The following is a 20,442-nucleotide window of genomic DNA, read 5'->3' as shown; positions in this document are numbered from 1 at the left end:
CCCGGCGGGTGAGCAGACAAGCCTCTCGGGCTGGTGAGTGCCGGTCGGCACCGATCCCCTGTGCGGGAATCTCCCCGCTTTGCCCTCTGAACCCCCGTTGCTGTGCTCTCCTCCATGGCTCTGAAGCTTCCCTCCCACCCACCCCCTGTCTCTGCCAGTGAAGGGGCTTCCTAGTGTGTAGAAACTTTTCTTCCTTCACAGCTCCCTCCCAGATGTGCAGGTCCCGTCCCTATTCTTTTGTGTCTGTTTTTTCTTTTTTTCTTTTGCCCTACCCAGGTACGTGGGAAGTTTCTTGCCTTTTGGGAGGTCTGAGGTCTTCTGCCAGCATTCAGTAGGTGTTCTGTAGGAGCTGTTCCACGTGTAGATGTATTTTTGATGTATTTTTGGAGGGGAAGGTGATCACATCTTACTCCTCAGGCCATCTTGAAGGTCCATCTCTTTCTTTTTTTTTTTTTTTTTTGACATTTAAATTTTCCTCCCTTTCATCCTGTAGTCATCCAAAGGCACTATTTGTTATGCTTATTTGATCTTGTATTTCTTCTAATTTAGTCTTCATTTTCTAATGATTTTTAATTGTTTTTTTCTTTTCTGAGTATATCATCCCATTTTTGAGTTTCTGCTTCTTATGTAAGTTATTCTTTCATATATTGTACCAAAGTCTTCTGGATTCATTAGAAGTAGCTATAAGTAGAAAATAGAAGTTAGAAACAGAAAAAAATATATTTTTCATCTTTTAGGGGCATATCCTTCTATCATGTATTTTCTGTAGGTGTGCTATTTCACTATTTATTCTTTCTCTTTTATAAATTAACTATGAGACTAAACCTTAATCATTTGTATGTTGCTTATCTTTATATAAAATGTGTTTTCTTAACTATTAAAGGGAGATGTGATTCAGAAACCTTTTATAAGTTATGGTTTTAAGCTATATTTCAAAATTATGGGCAATAACGTTCTAAGACCTCCCAGTCCTTCTCCTTTACTTTCATCTAGACCTTTTTCCTTTGTCCCTGTAATGCTCAACATAGGATCTTTTTCTCAGAAGGAAGCTTTATCATGGAAGGGAATTTGGTAAGATTTTAGAGTTCATGATGCTCAGACTATTCCAACTCCTTACTATAGACCTCTTGTATTCAGCTATAGTGGAATGTCAAAATCCCTTCCCAGATTTAATTACCATTCTCAAGTTGCCCTACTGCACTTTCCAGTGAATATCTGTCAGTAATTTGGGAATTTTTCAGGTCCATCAGATATCTAGTTGCTTCCCTCTGCTTCCTCCTACACAGTTGCTTTGGAAGGCCATCTCTATACTCACTCATTTTGGCGGTTCATGGAAATATCTTGTCACCTAATTTTGATTAGATATTGTCACTGAGTTTTGGGGTGTGTACTCTAGATGTCTTGCAGAGAGAATTCAGAGAGATTAAAAACTTTGTCACCACCAACATTCCAGAATCCTCCTTGTTTACTTCATATCTTTATGTTTAATGGAGCTGTTCAGTTCCCTGCTGTAATGAGATTTTTTTTTTTTTTGTAAGACTTTACAGGACTATAGGGAGGCAGAAATTTGAAGAGAAGCCAAGAATAGCCATTGAGCAAATCTTCCTTGCTCATCTCTCACATCCTCTGATAGATCATATTCTTTCCCTCCACTAGGCCTTCTCACAAGCTATTTTTTTCTGCCTGCAATGCCCTTTAGCCTTCTACGTAAATCCTACTCAATCTTCAGGTCTCCACCTGACTGTCATTCTTTACTCTCATAACACGTTGTACGTTAGCTTTGGAAGATAAATCACACTAATATGTCTTCTGCATAAACTGTAAGTTCCATGAAGTGCAAGTGCCATGTCTGTTCTATTCACTTCTGCATCCTCAGTTCCTGGTCCGTTGTATGTGTCTAATAAATGATAATGGAAAAATATCTGGATGTCTGATGAGTGACTGCATCTAGCAAGTCACATGTGGAAGCATCACAACTATAGTTAGAAATAATAAGCAATATGGTATTCCTTTAGATGGTTAACTATAATTTTTTTTTGGTTTATTTTAGCTAGGAGAGTGTTTTCCATGTTAAAACTTAAAAAATAAAAATAAGATATGAACATTATGTTTTCGATACAATGGGATAAGTAATGATGTTCAAAAAAGGCATTCTTTCTTATATCTGACAATAAGAGTTTGCAGCAGGTCAACATTGGAGGTTGTAACTGCTGGGGACAATAAATCCAGGTTGCAGGTTTAGAACATCTTTTCATATAAATAGTACTTCAAAAAAGAAAAAGATTACAAATAAATTCAGCATGATTTTCCAAGTGCGAGCCACTAACCAAAAGAGTATAAAATCTATCACCCAGGGTATAAAGAAAAAATCTGGTGAAAACAAAATTTCAGCATTCCATAAATACTGAAGGATTCAAATTTGTTACAAAACACTATTAATATCATGAAATGCCATGGTATCTATGACTAGCTATCTAGATTAGGGTGAATCTAGTAAATTAGCATTCAAAACAATTCCATGAAATACAGTGCTACCTTAACATCATGATTTTAATGTACAGAAGATTTTGACAAAATTCTTGAATAGATGAGGAAAAATAGGGAAAGTTCTAATTAAATGTTGAGAATGACATGTATAGCTCAGTGAAAATACTTAGGCTTGTTTAATAACATCTTTGGCAAAAGCAGTATTATTTGTACAGTGACAATTACCTTCCCCAAGTACAATTACAAGCAAGTCTACACCAACAGATTTAGATGCTACACTGAGCCTGCTTCTTCCACTTTAGAACAATCTGGTCCTGCACCTCTATTGCATGACAGCTCCTGATAATCTGCTTGAGTTGTTTCCTTTCTTAGAACAACCTAAGAATATGTCACTAATAAGAGGTGCATGTCAGTACACCCTAATCTCACTAAGGCTCCACAAGCGGACTTTTTAAAAATGCTTTCTACACAGGCCAATGGATCATGCTTGCATTTATTTCTGCTATGTTTCATTGGAGATTTGGATTTGAGAAGGATAAGTGAAAGCTTAGAGTCATAGAAGCCTTCCTGGCATGACTCATTTCTATAAGGAGGTAGAAAGGTAAATCAAATGACATTTCTAAGATTTTTCCAGACTTATGCTATAACTATTAAGAGAAGGTTTTATGATTGGAACTGGCAAACTCCTTTCCTGAGATTTATCATTATGTGTGAGCATAGACTTTTAGGCTATACATCCCATACCGTGCCTAAGACACTTTAGGGCTATAAAATGTTTACCGTCCCCTGCCAGTTAGCTCAGAGGGCTGGAGAACTGCTTTGAAGAAGCCAAGTCGCAAGCCCCATCCCTGTAGAAGCCAGTTAGTGTCAAAGAAAAGATCTGTCCCCTGCCTAAAGCTTGCACCTTGAATCTCAGCCAGCTCTTGGCCACAGCAAAACTCAGTTCATTTACCCTTGATCGTAGGAGGAACCAGGAAAGAGAATGTAGATGGATCAAAGCAAAACCATCATCACTCTTGGACAGAAAATCTAAATAAAGTAATTTCCTCCTGACAGTGTCAACAGCATCATCTTCTTAGAAGACATTATATATTCTATAATTTGATGAAATTACTCTTTTTGTATCCTAAATCCCTTCCTATATGTAGATTATTCTTGGAATGCTGATGTTGACAATAGTCTGAGTCTGTATTATATATGGACCATGGAGTGACATGAACTTCATAGAGAACATGTATTTCTTGGCTATAGTCACAACAATATAATGGATTGCCTGACTCATACTTGAGTTGCAGCAGGCTATACATACCCTTTTCTCCTGTAAAGGTCTCTTTACAGTTCATGCCCACATATGGATGGCTCTTTAATTTTAATGAAAGCTATACCAGGCTTTCCAACCTAAATTTAAATGAGAAAAAAAAAAAAAAAAAAAAAAAACAGAGCAAAATAGCTAGTTTCATTCTCAGTCCCAGAGAATGGGGATGAAGCCCAACCTTTTCATTTCAGATTCCTCTGCCTCAAATACATCTCTCAGACATTCACATTTCTCCTTCCCTTATTTAATTCAGGTTTCTATGAAAAATTTCAGCTCTTTCTAGAGTACTTCCCAAAGCATCATTTCCACCATGATGTTCTCCGGGCCCCAAACCTTATCTCCTTGCCTTGCTTTATTTTCTTTATAGCACTTATCTCTATCTGATATTAGATTTGGTGATTACTTGTTTGTCCTTTTTGTTCCCTACTATATTACTAATGCTAAAACAATACCTGGAATAGAATAGGTTATTTCAATATATATTTATTGAAAATGACTTAATATGAACATAAATTAACAAATAGACATTATAACAGCAATAAAATGGCATGCATGTATAGTGACATCTTTTCAAATCAGCTTTGGTTTACTTTGAGACACAGCTTCCTTCCAATTACCCATTGTTTCAATCTTCCAAGGAAAAGCCTTACAAAATCTGAATAACGGTTGCTTCTCTTGCCACAGAGTTGCAAGTAATCTCTAGTTATTTTTTTAATTAACTTTTTATAACGTTTAAGTCAAGCTATTCTTTGGTAATAGAGGTAAAATTGGCATAACATAAAATTAACCATTTTAACATGTGCATTTCTCTGTCATTTAGTACATTGGCAATGTTGTGAAACCATTACCTCTATTTAATTTTAATCCATTTTCATCAATGATGTTACTTTTTAAAAAACATTATTCATCTTGGAGTGGTAGAAAACTAACCCATTACATAGCAAAATGGTAAATAAAGGAAAGAATCAAGCATTTATCTCATCATCCCTATTTAAGCTATTATATGGGGTAAACAAATAGTAGATGAGGGAAAATGAATCTTTTTAAAAGTATTCCAACTGATAAATAAAAAAGAAATTATTAATTTGGTATTTCACTATTTGGAATCTCCAGTGAATTAGTGGGTCTAGCTATTGAGCACGAGCAACAAATATCACAAAAAGAAAGACATCTAGATATTCTGTGCCTTGTAATAAAAGAACACAATCACATCTACAGTTTTGTCAAAGAGAGAAGAGAGAGTCTGCCCAAGCCTCTGCACTTAGCTGTCAATTTTCCAGAAACACAGAGGACAGGGAACATGTTGAACTACACCATGAGTATACAATCTGCAAAGTCCAGGCTGTGAGGAACTCTATAGGGCAAATTCACTAACTTCTTCAAATAATAAATTGTAAGAAGTATAGGCTGGAAGAGAAACATATAGATTAAGAGACTTAAAAGACATAACAATTGTTTCTAATGGGCAAGATTAAACATAGTGTCTTAGGATACATGTTCAGGGAATAAATATGTAAAGAAATGCAAAGAAATGATAAATATAGAAGTCACAGGCATGGTTATTCTAGAGAAGAGAGAAAGGATGGTGACTGGGGCAGGGCATATGTTTGAGCTTAAAGTTCTGTTTCTTTTTTTTTTTTTTTTTTAACATCTTTATTGGGGTATAACTGCTTTACAATGGTGTGTTAGTTTCTGCTTTATAACAAAGTGAATCAGTTATACATATACATATGTTCCCATATCTCTTCCCTCTTTGTCTCCCTCCCTCCCACCCTCCCTATCCCACCCCTCCAGGCAGCCACAGAGAACCAAGCCGGTATCCCTGTGCCATGCGGCTGCTTCCCACTGGTTATCTACCTTACGTTTGTTAGTATATATATGTCCATGTCTCTCTCTCGCCCTATCACACCTCACCCTTCCCCCTCCCCATACCCTCAAAACTGTTCTCCAGTAGGTCTGTGTCTTTATTCCTATTTTACCCCTAGGTTCTTCATAATATTTTTTTTTTCTTAAATTCCATATATATGTGTTAGCATACGGTATTTGTCCTCTTTCTGACTTACTTCACTCTGTATGACAGACTCTAGGTCTATCCACCTCATTACAAATAGCTCAATTTCGTTTCTTATTATGACTGAGTAATATTCCATTGTATATATGTGCCACATCTTCATTATCCATTCATCCGACGATAGGCGCTTAGGCTGTTTCCATCTCCGGGCTATTGTAAATAGAGCTGCAATGAACATTTTGGTACATGACTCTTTTTGAATTCTGGTTTCCTCAGGGTATATACCTAGTAGTGGGATTGCTGGGTCATATGGTAGTTCTATTTGTAGTTTTTTAAGGAACCTCCATACTGTTCTCCATAGTGGCTGAACCAATTCACATTCCCACCAGCAGTGCAAGAGTGTTCCCTTTTCTCCACACCCTCTCCAGCATTTATTGTTTCTAGATTTTTTGATGATGGCCATTCTGACTGGTGTGAGATGATATCTCATTGTAGTTTTGATTTGCATTTCTCTAATGATTAATGATGTTGAGCATTCTTTCATGTGTTTGTTGGCAGTCTGTATATCTTCTTTGGAGAAATGTCTATTTAGGTCTTCTGCCCATTTTTGGATTGGGTTGTTTATTTTTTTGTTATTGAGCTGCATGAGCTGCCTGTAAATTTTAGAGATTAATCCTTTGTCAGTTGATTCATTTGCAAATATTTTCTCCCATTCTGAGGGCTGTCTTTTGGTCTTGTTTATGGTTTCCTTTGCTGTGCAAAAGCTTTGAAGTTTCATTAGGTCCCATTTGTTTATTTTTGTTTTTATCTCCATTACTCTAGGAGATGGGTCAAGAAGGATCTTGCTGTGATTTATGTCATAGAGTGTTCTGCCTATGTTTTCCTCTAAGAGTTTGATAGTTTCTGGCCTTACATTTAGGTCTTTAATCCATTTTGAGCTTATTTTTGTGTATGGTGTTAGGGAGTGATCTAATCTCATACTTTTACATGTACCTATCCAATTTTCCCAGCACCACTTATTGAAGAGGCTGTCCTTTCTCCACTGTATATTCCTGCCACCTTTATCAAAGATAAGGTGACCATATGTGCATGGGTTTATCTCTGGGCTTTCTATCCTATTCCATTGATCTATCTTTCTGTTTTTGTGCCAGTACCATACTGTCTTGATTACTGTAGCTTTGTAGTATAGTCTGAAGTCAGGCAGCCTGATTCCTCCAGCTCCATTTTTTGTTCTCAAGATTGCTTTGGCTATTCGGGGTCTTTTGTGTTTCCATACAAATTGTGAAATTTTTTGTTCTAGTTCTGTGAAAAATGCCAGTGGTAGTTTGATAGGGATTGCATTGAATCTATAGATTGCTTTGGGAAGTAGAGTCATTTTCACAATGTTGATTCTTCCAATCCAAGAACATGGTATATCTCTCCATCTGTTTGTATCATCTTTAATTTCTTTCATCAGTGTCTTATAATTTTCTGCATACAGGTCTTTTGTCTCCTTAGGTAGGTTTATTCCTAGATATTTTATTCTTTTTGTTGCAATGGTAAATGGGAGTGTTTTCTTGATTTCACTTTCAGATTTTTCATCATTAGTATATAGGAATGCCAGAGATTTCTGTGCATTAATTTTGTATCCTGCTACTTTACCAAATTCATTGATTAGCTCTAGTAGTTTTCTGGTAGCATCTTTAGGATTCTCTATGTATAGTATCATGTCATCTGCAAACAGTGACAGCTTTACTTCTTCTTTTCCGATTTGGATTCCTTTTATTTCCTTTTCTTCTCTGATTGCTGTGGCTAAAACTTCCAAAACTATGTTGAATAAGAGTGGTGAGAGTGGGCAACCTTGTCTTGTTCCTGACCTTAGTGGAAATGCTTTCAGTTTTTCGCCATTGAGGATGATGTTGGCTGTGGGCTTGTCATATACGGCCTTTATTATATTGAGGAAAGTTCCCTCTACACCTACTTTCTGCAGGGTTTTTATCATAAATGGGTGTTGAATTTTGTCAAAAGCTTTCTCTGCATCTATTGAGATGATCATATGGTTTTTCTCCTTCAATTTGTTAATATGGTTAATCACATTGATAGATTTGCGTATATTGAAGAATCCTTGCATTCCTGGAATAAACCCCACTTGATCATGGTGTATGATCCTTTTAATGTGCTGTTGGATTCTGTTTGCTAGTATTTTGTTGAGGATTTTTGCATCTATGTTCATCAGTGATATTGGCCTGTAGTTTTCTTTCTTTGTGACATCCTTGTCTGGTTTTGGTATCAAGGTGATGGTGGCCTCGTAGAATGAGTTTGGGAGTGTTCCTCCCTCTGCTATATTTTGGAAGAGTTTGAGAAGAATAGGTGTTAGCTCTTCTCTAAATGTTTGATAGAATTCGCCTGTGAAGCCATCTGGTCCTGGGCTTTTGTTTGTTGGAAGATTTTTAATCACAGTTTCAATTTCAGTGTTTGTGATTGGTCTGTTCATATTTTCTATTTCTTCCTGATTCAGTCTTGGCAGTTTGTGCATTTCTAAGAATTTGTCCATTTCTTCCAGATTGTCCATTTTATTGGCATAGAGTTGCTTGTAGTAATCCCTCATGATTTTTTGTATTTCTGCAGTGTCAGTTGTTACTTCTCCTTTTTCATTTCTGATTCTATTGATTTGAGTCTTCTCCCTTATTTTCTTGATGAGTCTGGCTAATGGTTTATCAATTTTGTTAATCTTCTCAAAGAACCAGCTTTTAGTTTTATTGATCTTTGCTATTGTTTCCTTCATTTCTTTTTCATTTATTTCTGATCTGATTTTTATGATTTCTTTCCTTCTGCTAACTCTGGGGTTTTTTTGTTCTTCTTTCTCTAATTGCTTGAGGTGCAAGGTTAGGTTGTTTATTCGAGATGTTTCCTGCTTCTTAAGGTGGGCTTGTATTGCTATAAACTTCCCTCTTAGAACTGCTTTTGCTGCATCCCATAGGTTTTGGGTCGTTGTATCTCCATTGTCATTTGTTTCTAGGTATTTTTTAATTTCCTCTTTGATTTCTTCAGTGATCACTTCGTTACTAAGTAGTGTATTGTTTAGCCTCCATGTGTTTGTATTTTTTACTGCTCTTTTCCTATAATTGATATCTAATCTCATGGCGTTGTGGTCGGAAAAGATACTTGATATAATTTCAATTTTCTTAAATTTACCAAGGCTTGATTTGTGACCCAAGATATGATCTATCCTGGAGAATGTTCCATGAGCACTTGAGAAAAATGTGTATTCTGTTGTTTTTGGATGGAGTGTCCTATAAATATCAATTAAGTCCATCCTGTTTAATGTATCATTTAAAGCTTGTGTTTCCTTATTTATTTTCATTTTGGATGATCTGTCCATTGGTGAAAGTGGGGTGTTGAAGTCCCCTACTATGAATGTGTTACTGTCGATTTCCCCTTTTATGGCTGCTAGTTTTTGCCTTATGTATTGAGGTGCTCCTATGTTGGGTGCATAAATATTTACAATTGTTATATCTTCTTCTTGGATCGATCCCTTAATCATTATGTAGTGTCCTTCTTTGTCTCTTCTGATAGTCCTTATTTTAAAGTCTATTTTGTCTGATATGAGAATTGCTACTCCAGCTTTCTTTTGGTTTCCATTTGCATGGAATATCTTTTTCCATCCCCTTACTTTCAGTCTGTATGTGTCTCTAGGTCTGAAGTGGGTCTCTTGTAGACAGCATATATATGGGTCTTGTTTTTGTATCCATTCAGCCAATCTGTGTCTTTTGGTGGGAGCATTTAGTCCATTTACATTTAAGGTAATTATCGATATGTATGTTCCTATTCCCATTTTCTAAATTGTTTTGGGTTCGTTATTATAGGACTTTTCCTTCTCTTGTGTTTTTGTCTAGAGAAGTTCCTTTAGCATTTGTTGTAAAGCTGGTTTGGTGGTGCTGAACTCTCTCAGCTTTTGCTTGTCTGTAAAGGTTTTAATTTCTCCATCAAATCTGAATGAGATCCTTGCTGGGTAGAGTAATCTTGGTTGCAGGTTTTTCTCCTTCATCACTTTCAGTATGTCCTGCCACTCCCTTCTGGCTTGTAGAGTTTCTGCTGAGAGATCAGCTGTTAACCTTATGGGGATTCCCTTGTGTGTTATTTGTTGTTTTTCCCTTGCTGCTTTTAATATGCTTTCTTTGTATTTAGTTTTTGACAGTTTGATTAATATGTGTCTTGGCGTATTTCTCCTTGAATTTATCCTGTATGGGACTCTCTGTGCTTCCTGGACTTGATTAACGATTTCCTTTCCCATATTAGGGAAGTTTTCAACTATAATCTCTTCAAATATTTTCTCAGTCCCTTTCTTTTTCTCTTCTTCTTCTGGAACCCCTATAATTCGAATGTTGGTGCGTTTAATGTTGTCCCAGAGGTCTCTGAGACTGTCCTCAGTTCTTTTCATTCTTTTTTCTTTATTCTGCTCTGCAGTAGTTATTTCCACTATTTTATCTTCCAGGTCACTTATCCGTTCTTCTGCCTCATTTATTCTGCTATTGATCCCATCTAGAGTATTTTTCATTTCATTTATTGTGTTGTTCATCATTGTCTGTTTCATCTTTATTTCTTCTAGGTCCTTGTTAACTGCTTCTTGCATTTTGTCCATTCTATTTCCAAGATTTTGGATCATCTTTACTATCATTATTCTGAACTCTTTTTCAGGTAGACTGCCTATTTCCTCTTCATTTGTTAGGTCTGGTGGGTTTTTATCCTGCTCCTTCATCTGCTGTGTGTTTTTCTGTCTTCTCATTTTGCTTATCTTACTGTGATTGGGTTCACCTTTTTGCAGGCTGCAAGTTCGTAGCTCCCGTTGTTTTTGATGTCTGTCTCCAGTGGCTAAGGTTGGTTCAGTGCGTTGTGTAGGCTTCCTGGTGGAGGGGACTAGTGGCTGTGTTGTGGTGTATGAGGCTAGATCTTGTCTCTCTAGTGGGCAGGTCCACGTCTGGTGGTGTGTTTTGGGGTGTCTGTGGACTTATTATGATTTTAGGCAGCCTCTCTGCTAGTGGGTGGGGTTGTGTTCCTGTTTTGCTATATGGTTGGCATAGGTTGTCCAGCACTGTAGCTTGCTGGTCGTTGAGCGAAGCTGGGTGCTGGTGTTGAGATGGAGATCTCTGGGAGATTTTCGCCGTTTGATATTATGTGGGGCTGGGAGGTCTCTTCTTGACGAGTGTTCTGAAGTTGGCTCTCCCACCTCAGAGGCAGAGTCCTGACTCCTGGCTGGAGCAGCAAGAGCCTTTCATCCACTCGGCTCAGAATAAAAGGGAGAGAAAGTAGAGAGAATTAGTATAAGTAGGAGGAAATAGGAAAGAAAGAAAGAAAGAAAGAAAGAGAGGAGGGAAGGAAGGAAGGAGGGAAGGAAGAAAGAAAGAAAGAAGAAAAGAAAGGAAGAAGGCAAGAAGGAAAGAAAGGAGGGAGGGAGGGAGGAGGGAAGGAAGGAAGGAATGAGGGAAGGAAGGAAAAAATACAGAAAGAAAGAAGATACAGTAAAATAAAATAAAGTATAATAAAGTTATTGAATTAAAAAAATAATTATTTAGAGGAAAAAAAAAAGGGAAGGATAGAACCTTAGGACAAATGGTGGAAGCAAAGTTATAGAGACAAAATCTTACATAGAAGCATACACATATACCCTCACAAAAAGAGGTAAAGTGGAAAAAATCATAAAACTTGCTCTCCAAGTCCACCTCCTCAATTTGGGACGATTCGTTGTCTCAAAAAGGGAAGGAAGGAAGGAAAGATAGAAAGAAGGTAAAGTATAACAGAGTTCTTTAAATTAAAATTAATTATTAAGAAAAAAATTAAAAAAAAAAATGGTCGGATAGAACGCTGGGACAAATGGTGGAAGCAAACCTATACAGACAAGATCTCACACAGAAGCATACACATACACATTCACAAAAAGAGGAAAAGGGGAAAAAATCATAGATCTTGCTCTAGAAGTCCGCCTCCTCAATTTGGGATGATTCGCTGTCTATTCATGTATTCCACAGAGGCAGGGTACATCAAATTGATTGTGTAGCTTTAACCCCTGTTGCTGTGCTCTCCTCCGCGGCCCCGAAGCTCCCCGCTCCGCCTCCCGCAATCTCTGCCCGCGAAGGGGCTTCCTAGTGTGTGGAGACCTTTCCTCCTTCACAGCTCCCTCCCACTGGTGCAGGTGCCGTCCCTATTCTATTGTCTCTGTTTTTAATTAATTTTTTCTTTTGCCCTACCCAGATACGTGGGGAGGTTCTTGCCTTTTGGGAGGTCTGAGGTCTTCTGCCAGCATTCAGTAGGTGTTCTGTAGGAGTTGTTCCACATGTAGATGTATTTCTGGTGTATTTGTGGGGAGGAAGGTGATCTCCGCGTCTTACTCCTCCGCAATCTTTCAACAACCCCCCCAAAGTTCTGTTTCTTGATCTGAGTGAAGTTACAAGAGTGTAAGTAAAACTTCATTAAGTTCTCCCTAAGATCAGGAATAAGACAGAATGCTGTTTTTTACCACTTATTGTGGTAAAAACATTGTACTAGACATTGTACTAGAAGTTTCGACAAGAGCAATTAGGCAAAAAATAGAAATAAAGGCATCCAAATGATAAAGGAAGAAGTAAATCTATCTCTCTTCCCAGATGGCATGATCGTGTATGTAAAAAACCCAAAAGAATGCACAAAAATGTTACTGGAGCTAATAAATGAATGCAACAAAGTTGGAGGATACAAGATCCATGCAAAAAAGTCAGTTGTTTTATGTATATCAGCAATGAACAGTCTGAAAAGGAAATTAAGAAAACAATTCCATTTATACTAGCATCTAGAAGAATAAAATACCTATGAATAAATTTAACCAAGGAGGTGAAAGGCTTGTAAAATGAAAACTACAAAATGTTGCTGAATGAAATTGAAGATCTAATAAATGGAAGGACATCCTATATTCATGAATTGTAAGATATAATATAGTTAAAGATATCAATACTAACCAAAGTGGGCTACAGGGTCAATGCAGTCCTTGCCAAAATTCCAATGGCCTTTTGGCATAAATGGAAAAATCCAATCCTCAAATTGATAGGAAATTGCAAGGGGTTCTGAATAGCCAAAACAATATTGAAAAGAATAAAGTTGGAGGACTTACCCTTCCTGATTTTAAAACTTACTACAAATCAACAGTAATCAAAATATTGTGGTACTGGGATAGGATAGACATATAGACTAATGGAATATAAGTGAAAGTGCAGAAATAAACCCGTACATCTATAGCTGACTGATGTTTAACAAGGGTGCTGAAACCATTCAATGGGGAAAGAATACTCTCTTCAACGAATGGTACTAGGACAACTGTATACCCACATGCAAAAGAATGAACTAGGACCTCTTACACCACTTATAAAAAAATAATTCCAAGTGGGTCAATTATAGAGCTAAAATCATTAAATTCTTAAGAGAAAACATAGGGGTAAATATTCATAACCTTGAATTAGGCAGTAGATTCATACATATAACACCAAAAACAGCAACAAATATAAATTAATAGGACTTTATCAAAATTAAAAACTTTGAACATCAAAGGACATTCCAAGAAAATGAAAAGACAACCTACAGAAGAGGCAAAAGTATTTGCAAATCATGTATCTAAGGATCTAGTATCTCAGATATATAAAGAACTCTTACAACTTAACAAAAAAAAAGAGACAATTTTAAAATGGGAAAAATACTTGAATACATTTCTTTAAAGTAGATATACAAATGCCCAACAAGCACACGAAAAGTTGCTCAACATCTTTAGTTATTAGGATATCACAAATCAAACCCACAAGCTACCACTTCACACCCACTAAGATGGCTATAAATAATTTAAAAAAAACAAACAACAGACAACAAGTGTAGTGAGGATGTGGAGAAATTGGAACCCTCACACATTGCTGGTGAGAATATAAAATGGCTCAGCTGTTGTGGCAAACAATTTGGTGTTTCCTCAAAAAGTTAAAGATATAATTATGACATAATCCCATAATTCCACTCCTAAGTATTACCCCCCCAAAAAATTTGAGAACAGTTATTCAAATAAATGCATGTTCTTGAACATGTTCACATGTTCAAACCAGCAATATTCACAATAACCAAAGAGTAGCAACAGCGCAAATGTCCATCAAATGATGAATGGATAGAAACATTGTGGTATATCCATACAATAGGACATTATTCAACCATAAAAGAGAATGAAGTACTGATACATGCTACAACATGGATGAATCTCAAAAATATTATGTTAAGTCAAAGAAGCCAGACACAAGAAGTCACATATTGTATGATTCTATTTACATTAAATAGCCAAAAGAGGTAAATCCATAGAGATAGAAAGCAGATTGTTGTTTGCCAGAGACTGGAAAGAGGACAGAATGCGAAGAAACTGCTTAATGAGTAAGAGGTTTTAGTTTGGAGTGATGGAAGTGTTTTGAAACTAGACAGAAAGAGGTGTTGGTTACCAACATTGTAAATGTTCTAAATGCTTCTGAAGTGTTCACTTTAAAGTGGTTCATTTTATGTTCTGTAAATTTTGCCTCAATGAATCATTTTTTCAACTGCATTAAGCTATTAAAAAACATAACCTACACCCATATACATCTCTTTATAAATTCTGCACTCTTTTTTGGAGAGGAGAAGAGAAATGAGGAGATGTTGATTCTGAAAAGGTTACTTTGGACAAAGAAAGGTCAGACTCTTTTCCTGACTCATAGTCATTATGGTAATTATTTCATAAAATGAAGTTTCCATTTGCCCCATGTCTCAAGTTCATTCTAACACATTTCCTCTGACTTAGTGACAGCCTGTTTAAACACGTTTCTTGTATTTTACAGACACACTTGGCAAGTGCAAGACAAAATTGACGCAAACAACGTGGCTTACACAACTGGGAAGCTAAGCTTTCACACTGATTATCCAGCCCTCCATCATCCACCTGGGGTAAGGTGAGCCTCAACATATTTTCCACAAGGCAGGCCAAGGACTAATATCCTCCTGCATTTTGAGCCTAGAAGATTATATGTTTCACTAGTTAATTTGTCTTATGTAGATCTTTCTCCAAACACAATCCAAACTCAGAAAATCTCTGCACTTAAATCCTGAATAGCCTCATATTCCCAAGGAATAGAAGATTTTCATGTTTTATTGTTTGTTTGTTTTGGGTTTTTTTAAACATTTCTTCATTTCTCCCTGGAAATAACTATTGGCATTTGTTGCTTTGCCAAGACATTTTACCACAGTGGTACATCTTGAGGTCTTTTTGCACATTTACCATTCCCAAGAGACTTAAAAGAGAAAATAAAACCAGGGAACACAATGTAGAGTTTTTCCCACAAAGTCACATGGCCACCATTCATATCACCTATTGCTGCAAAAAAACCCAAAAAAAAACAAAAAAAAACCCACTCCATAACTTCACAGCTTAAAAGAACAGCCATTTACTTAGCTCATGTCTTTACAATTTGGGCTGTGTTCAGCTGGGTAGTTCTGCAGTTGCTGAGTCTGCTAGGGACTGGTTGACCTAGGTGGTAGCTGAGATGACTTGCCCCTGCTCCATCTGATCTGTCATCCTCTCCCCTTAATCAGCAGAATGTCATCTCTGCCATGTTTTATTGGTCAAAGCAGGTCATAAGTTTAGCCCAGATTCAAGGGGTGAGGAAATAGAGGCCACCTTTTATGGGAGAAGCTGCAAAGATGTACCACAAAGGAGTATGAATACAAGAAGCAGAATAACCCTGTCTGGTTGTGGAAATCATCTACTCTCCCAGCTATCAGATACTTCATTGAGGAGGGAGATGTTCACCATGGAACCACAAATCCTCCAGATTTTCTGGAAGCCTCCTCTTCCACTACATTGTTACAAAGTTACCATTTTACTAAACCAGCTACATTTTTACAAAGGCATCATTTTGTTAAACCAAGAAATAAATGGTCAGGAAACTACCTTTGAAAAGATATTTTGTTCCTATTTTTAGAGCTAAATGAGACTAAATGAAATAGCCACACAGAAATTTATATCTTCAAAGGTAAATGGAAATTTGGGGCAGTTCTCTAGCTAATGAAGGTGAAATGAGGGAAAATCAAAATTCCTGTGTGTTTCATCATATTGACTGGACACATTTTCCCTGTGCCTTTGTTACCCATTGTCCTCATCAGTATTAACTAAGCTGGTCTAGTATTTGACTTCACGTATTTTATTTTGTTGATTGTAAAACACCACATGATATTTCTGAACTAAATGAGGACAGTGAAATGACCCTCAATAGTCACCTTTTTGGGTATGGATTGAGGGGAAGTCACACAATGTGATTTGTTTTAAATGTGGTCCAGAAATTTTTTAAAAGCCTGAGGGCTAAAAGCCAAACTAATCAGCTCAGTTCATCTGCCAAAGACAGGTTGGAGAAGTTAAATGGAATAAAGTTTTAAAAATTAGACTAGAAAACTAGATTCTATTTGAATTTTTTAATTATCTGCTTTTTATGAGTTTATGTTTGTTTCTGGGTTAAAATTGAAAGTCTATGGAAAAGTGACTAAATGACTTCATAAATGTCCCTGAAGTATAAGGCTTGACATTTTCATAACATTTTACATTTTTTTTCTGCATTTTATATTCTTTCAAAGCATTTTTACTTATATTGCTTTATTTGATGCCTCTTAGAATTCCGTTAAGGTAGACAGGAGATATCATGTCTTTTTATGTTAAATGACGAAATGGTACCCAGCATGGTTAAATACTTTCACAGGGTGACATCTGATTAATAGGGAACTTGAACTTGAAACCAGGCCTCCATCAAGTTTTTCCCACACCATAGGGATCTTGAGTTGGACTTTCTAATTACCATAATTTCTATAAAATGTTGATTATTTATAGACATTGTCATATATTACAAACTCTTGAAATACAGGAATTGAATCATACTTCCATAAATTTCAAGACTTAACCCAGCACCTTGCATGTAATAGAGACTTAATAAATATGCCAAAAAGAGGTTTAAAAATGCCACAAAATTGTACCAATCTCTCCAGCAAGTGCAATATCCAAATCTAAGTGATCTGATAGGAGGTTTTTAAATAAAAAATGATTCCTGAAATGTCTAGATTCTAGTAAAATAATGAATAAAATGTAGCCACCTGCTTGTGCTATTGTTTAAATTTCCATTTTGAATTATTCAGGGATTAAACCAAAGTTTGAGCTCTTTTATAACAAATAAAATATATCAATGCTCTTTTCAGTACAGATGAAATGATCTGGATAATGAGTGACCTGTTGAGAGTTCAGTTTGATCAATTTCAATCACTTGGGGGAGGATAAGGAGACATCTTTAATGAAACACAGATGTTGCTTCCTTCACTGTCTTTGGGCCAAAAGTCACATGCTGCCATAAAGTAACATTTAAAAAGAAAATATTTTTGGTTCTCAATGACTTACATGACATCAAATTTGGTTTTATACACATCAGGCGTATATTTACCTTTTGAATTCACGATGAAAGTATTGTCTGGCTCCATCGTCTTTTTTCTTTCATAAGATGGCATTAAAATGCAAATATACAAAAGAAGATTATTAGTTGGCCTTGCCACATGTAAAAGACATCAGCTGACCTTTTTTTTTAAGATTTGTATTTGCAATATTCTGTGACTTCATTATGGCAGAGTATAAGAACACTCAGATTCTCCCAAAGACAAAGTTATGCTATTGCTTTGCCTTCTTGGAGTTTGGAAGACTTGAGTTTGATATTTCCATTTCATCTTATTTTTAATCATGCTGTTTCACCCCTCATTACCCTGGCGATGAGATAATTCTCTACAATGACTTGGTCAGCTTATGTACATATGTTTTCAAGCTTAAAAAAAAATGGCATCAGTTTAAGGACTGAACCATTATTCATTTAGATCAGTTATCTCCTAATAGCAGAAAATAAGGTATTATCAACCTGTAATGGAAGTTTAAGTTTACAAAACACATAAACACACACACCACATAATACTAAATTAGTAAAAGTACTGTAAAGGGACTTCTCCTATTACAGGAAAGGAACTTGCTGTATGAGGACTTTGAAGCAAATAGGCTGAGGTTTGAACATTAGCTTTGCCATGTATTAGCAGAGTTCTTACCAGCTGGCCAGTGTTTACACCTGACTCTGTTTCTTCATCTATATAATGGAGATGAAATTATCGAATTCTAAGGACTGTTGTGAGGAATTAATAAATATGCATCATAACATCATAATTTAAGATCAAGTATGTATAAAATTTTAAATATTGAGAAATTTTTTGTGGACTTGGGAGGAAGCAGAATTTGTGTTCTAGATCTGCACTATCCAGTATAGTAGTCACTAGTCACCTATGATTGTTTACATTGTAATTTAAGCTAATTAAGTCACACTAACCACATTTCAAGTGCACAGTAGTTGTACAGGACTAGGGACTACAATATTGGGCAGCACAGAAGAACATTTCCATCAACACAGAAAGTTCTAATGGACAGCACTGCCCTAGCCATCTACGGAGATAACCAAGCCAAATAGATATTTTCCCCACTTATACTGATATCCCCCTAGTCTGAGTATTTGATCATATTTGCCTCTTCCTTTCTACAAGAACTGTCAGACACTGGCTTTTATTTTTATTTTGTTCAGTAAAGAGGAAGTTTTAGTTTATAGTGTTAGTTTCTTTAAGCTGAATAGTGTTAGTTTCTTTAAGCAGAAAAATTACTGTCTAAATTTAGGTATTAAAAATTTAGGTATTCAAAATCACCCACCCACGCTGACTTACCAAAAAGAATGATAAAACCGAGGAAAACAAATCAACTCCATTCAAAAGAATATTGTTAAAATATTACTACATTTTGTTTTTCAAAATGAAATAATGTTAAACATTTTCCCCTGACTCTTAGTAAAAGTAACTAACACTCCTTTTGGTTTCTCATTCCCAGTGTACCTTGGGCTTATTCATCCTCATAGCCACATCCTTCCTCATTCCCTTATCATTATGCTTGAACTACTGCATTAGATTCTCAAGTAGTTACTCTCTCACTAGTTCCCCCCCTTAAAAAATATATCTCTTGTCAACACCACTAGACTAATAATTTCCAACTCAGTCTTGACTACGTTACTTCCATATTCAAAAGACTTTAACAATTCCCCTCTGTGCACAAGAAAGTCCAATATCTTTCATCTGACATTCCAGACTCTCCCTGATGAAATCCTAGATTACCTTTCCAGCTGGATCTACTATTCCCAGTTGTGACCCTCTACCGCAGCCAAACTTTTTGAGACCCAGTGAAATATGCATTTTTGCATACCCATCAACACTGCCACCTGATTAGCTCTTACCATTCCATTCTATGTATCCAAAATTTTATCCATCCTCCTTTGCCCATGTTAAATCCCATCTCCTCTGTAAAGTCAACACAGAGTGCTCACTCAAAAGATTGCTGCTCTTATGATCTGTGCCTTTTGTTTACTAATGAACATTATATGCCTGTGCCCTTGTCTTCAACTGTAATAATGTTTGAACTATAAATTATTGATTACAAGCAACTTTTTCTCCCTAACCTCTTTCTCTGTTGTCACCAAAGAGACAGATATAAAAGGTTTGCTGATTTTAATTCAGTAACTTTTATGAATCTTTTCTTAAAACTGTCAAAAATGTTAAGTGCATACCATTTTAAAACATAGCTCTCTGTTTCTTTTCATAGGTTCAGCTTCTGCACTGCATAAAGCAAACAGTCACTGGGGGTGATTCAGAAATTGTAGATGGATTTAACGTATGCCAAAAGCTCAAGGAAAAAAATCCTTGGGCATTCCAGATTCTGTCCTCCACCTTTGTGGACTTTACAGACATTGGAGTGGATTACTGTGATTTCTCCGTACAATCCAAACACAAAATTATAGAGTAAGTACTGTTTCTAAATTTGTCAGAGCAGTAAAACTGTTGACAGCAAAGGCTTCATTAACCTAAAGCTTAAACAACAGAAAAATTCAGTTAACTCCCGAGCTTTAGTTTTTATTAACTGTTTAATCCAGTTCTTGAATGAAAGAGGAAAAAAGAACAGTATCACCATTAAAAAAATTCTTTATCAAATTCCCTGTTCTTAATCAATATAAGAAAAGTAACTAAGACTTCATGTATACTTCATTTTAAAAATATAAGTTCTACAGAGTTATAATCAGTGTGATTGTATGCTAATCAGGACCCTTTCAGAAGTGAAAAAATATAACTCAAATTAGGTAGGTCCAGGAGTTTAAAAATATCATCTGATATTGATCTCTTTTTTTCCTTCACCTCTTAGCCAACATATCCTCTGTGTTGGTTTCATTTTCAAGGATAATCAATAGAAGCTCCAAGTTTTCATTGTTATTAGAGCTGGTAATCACAGCACACAGAAAACACTTATTTCCCAATAGCTAACACAAAGATGTAGATTCGCTGCTCAACGTGTGTTCAAGTCTATACTGGAAGCAATCACCACGGCTAGGAAGTCAGAGAATTCTGACTGGCTGTCCCTATTTCACATGTTCATCTCTGGAGTAAGGTCAGCCTCACCTGAACCACAAGGGCTGAGAATGAAACAGTGACATCTCCCCAGACTGATGCCAAAAACTCATATGTTCCCTAC

At 36.3% G+C, this 20,442-nt stretch overlaps 1 protein-coding gene across 1 annotated transcript in view; it reads left to right on the top strand.

Annotated features, from left to right (window-relative positions):
* BBOX1 (gamma-butyrobetaine hydroxylase 1) overlaps positions 1-20,442 on the top strand; it is a 78,329-nt gene that overhangs the window by 38,499 nt on the left and 19,388 nt on the right. Inside the window, exons 4-5 of the mRNA XM_007462603.1 lie at positions 14,657-14,762; positions 19,522-19,718. Of these exons, the coding sequence (XP_007462665.1) occupies positions 14,657-14,762; positions 19,522-19,718 (303 nt within the window). The remainder of the gene's footprint in view (positions 1-14,656; positions 14,763-19,521; positions 19,719-20,442) is intronic.

This window comes from Lipotes vexillifer, unplaced genomic scaffold (assembly GCF_000442215.2).
Source record: "Lipotes vexillifer unplaced genomic scaffold, Lipotes_vexillifer_v1.1 scaffold456, whole genome shotgun sequence".
Taxonomy (NCBI): Eukaryota; Metazoa; Chordata; class Mammalia; order Artiodactyla; family Lipotidae; genus Lipotes; species Lipotes vexillifer.
Note: the sequence above shows the minus strand (reverse complement) of the source record. Positions and strands in the feature narration are given on the sequence as shown.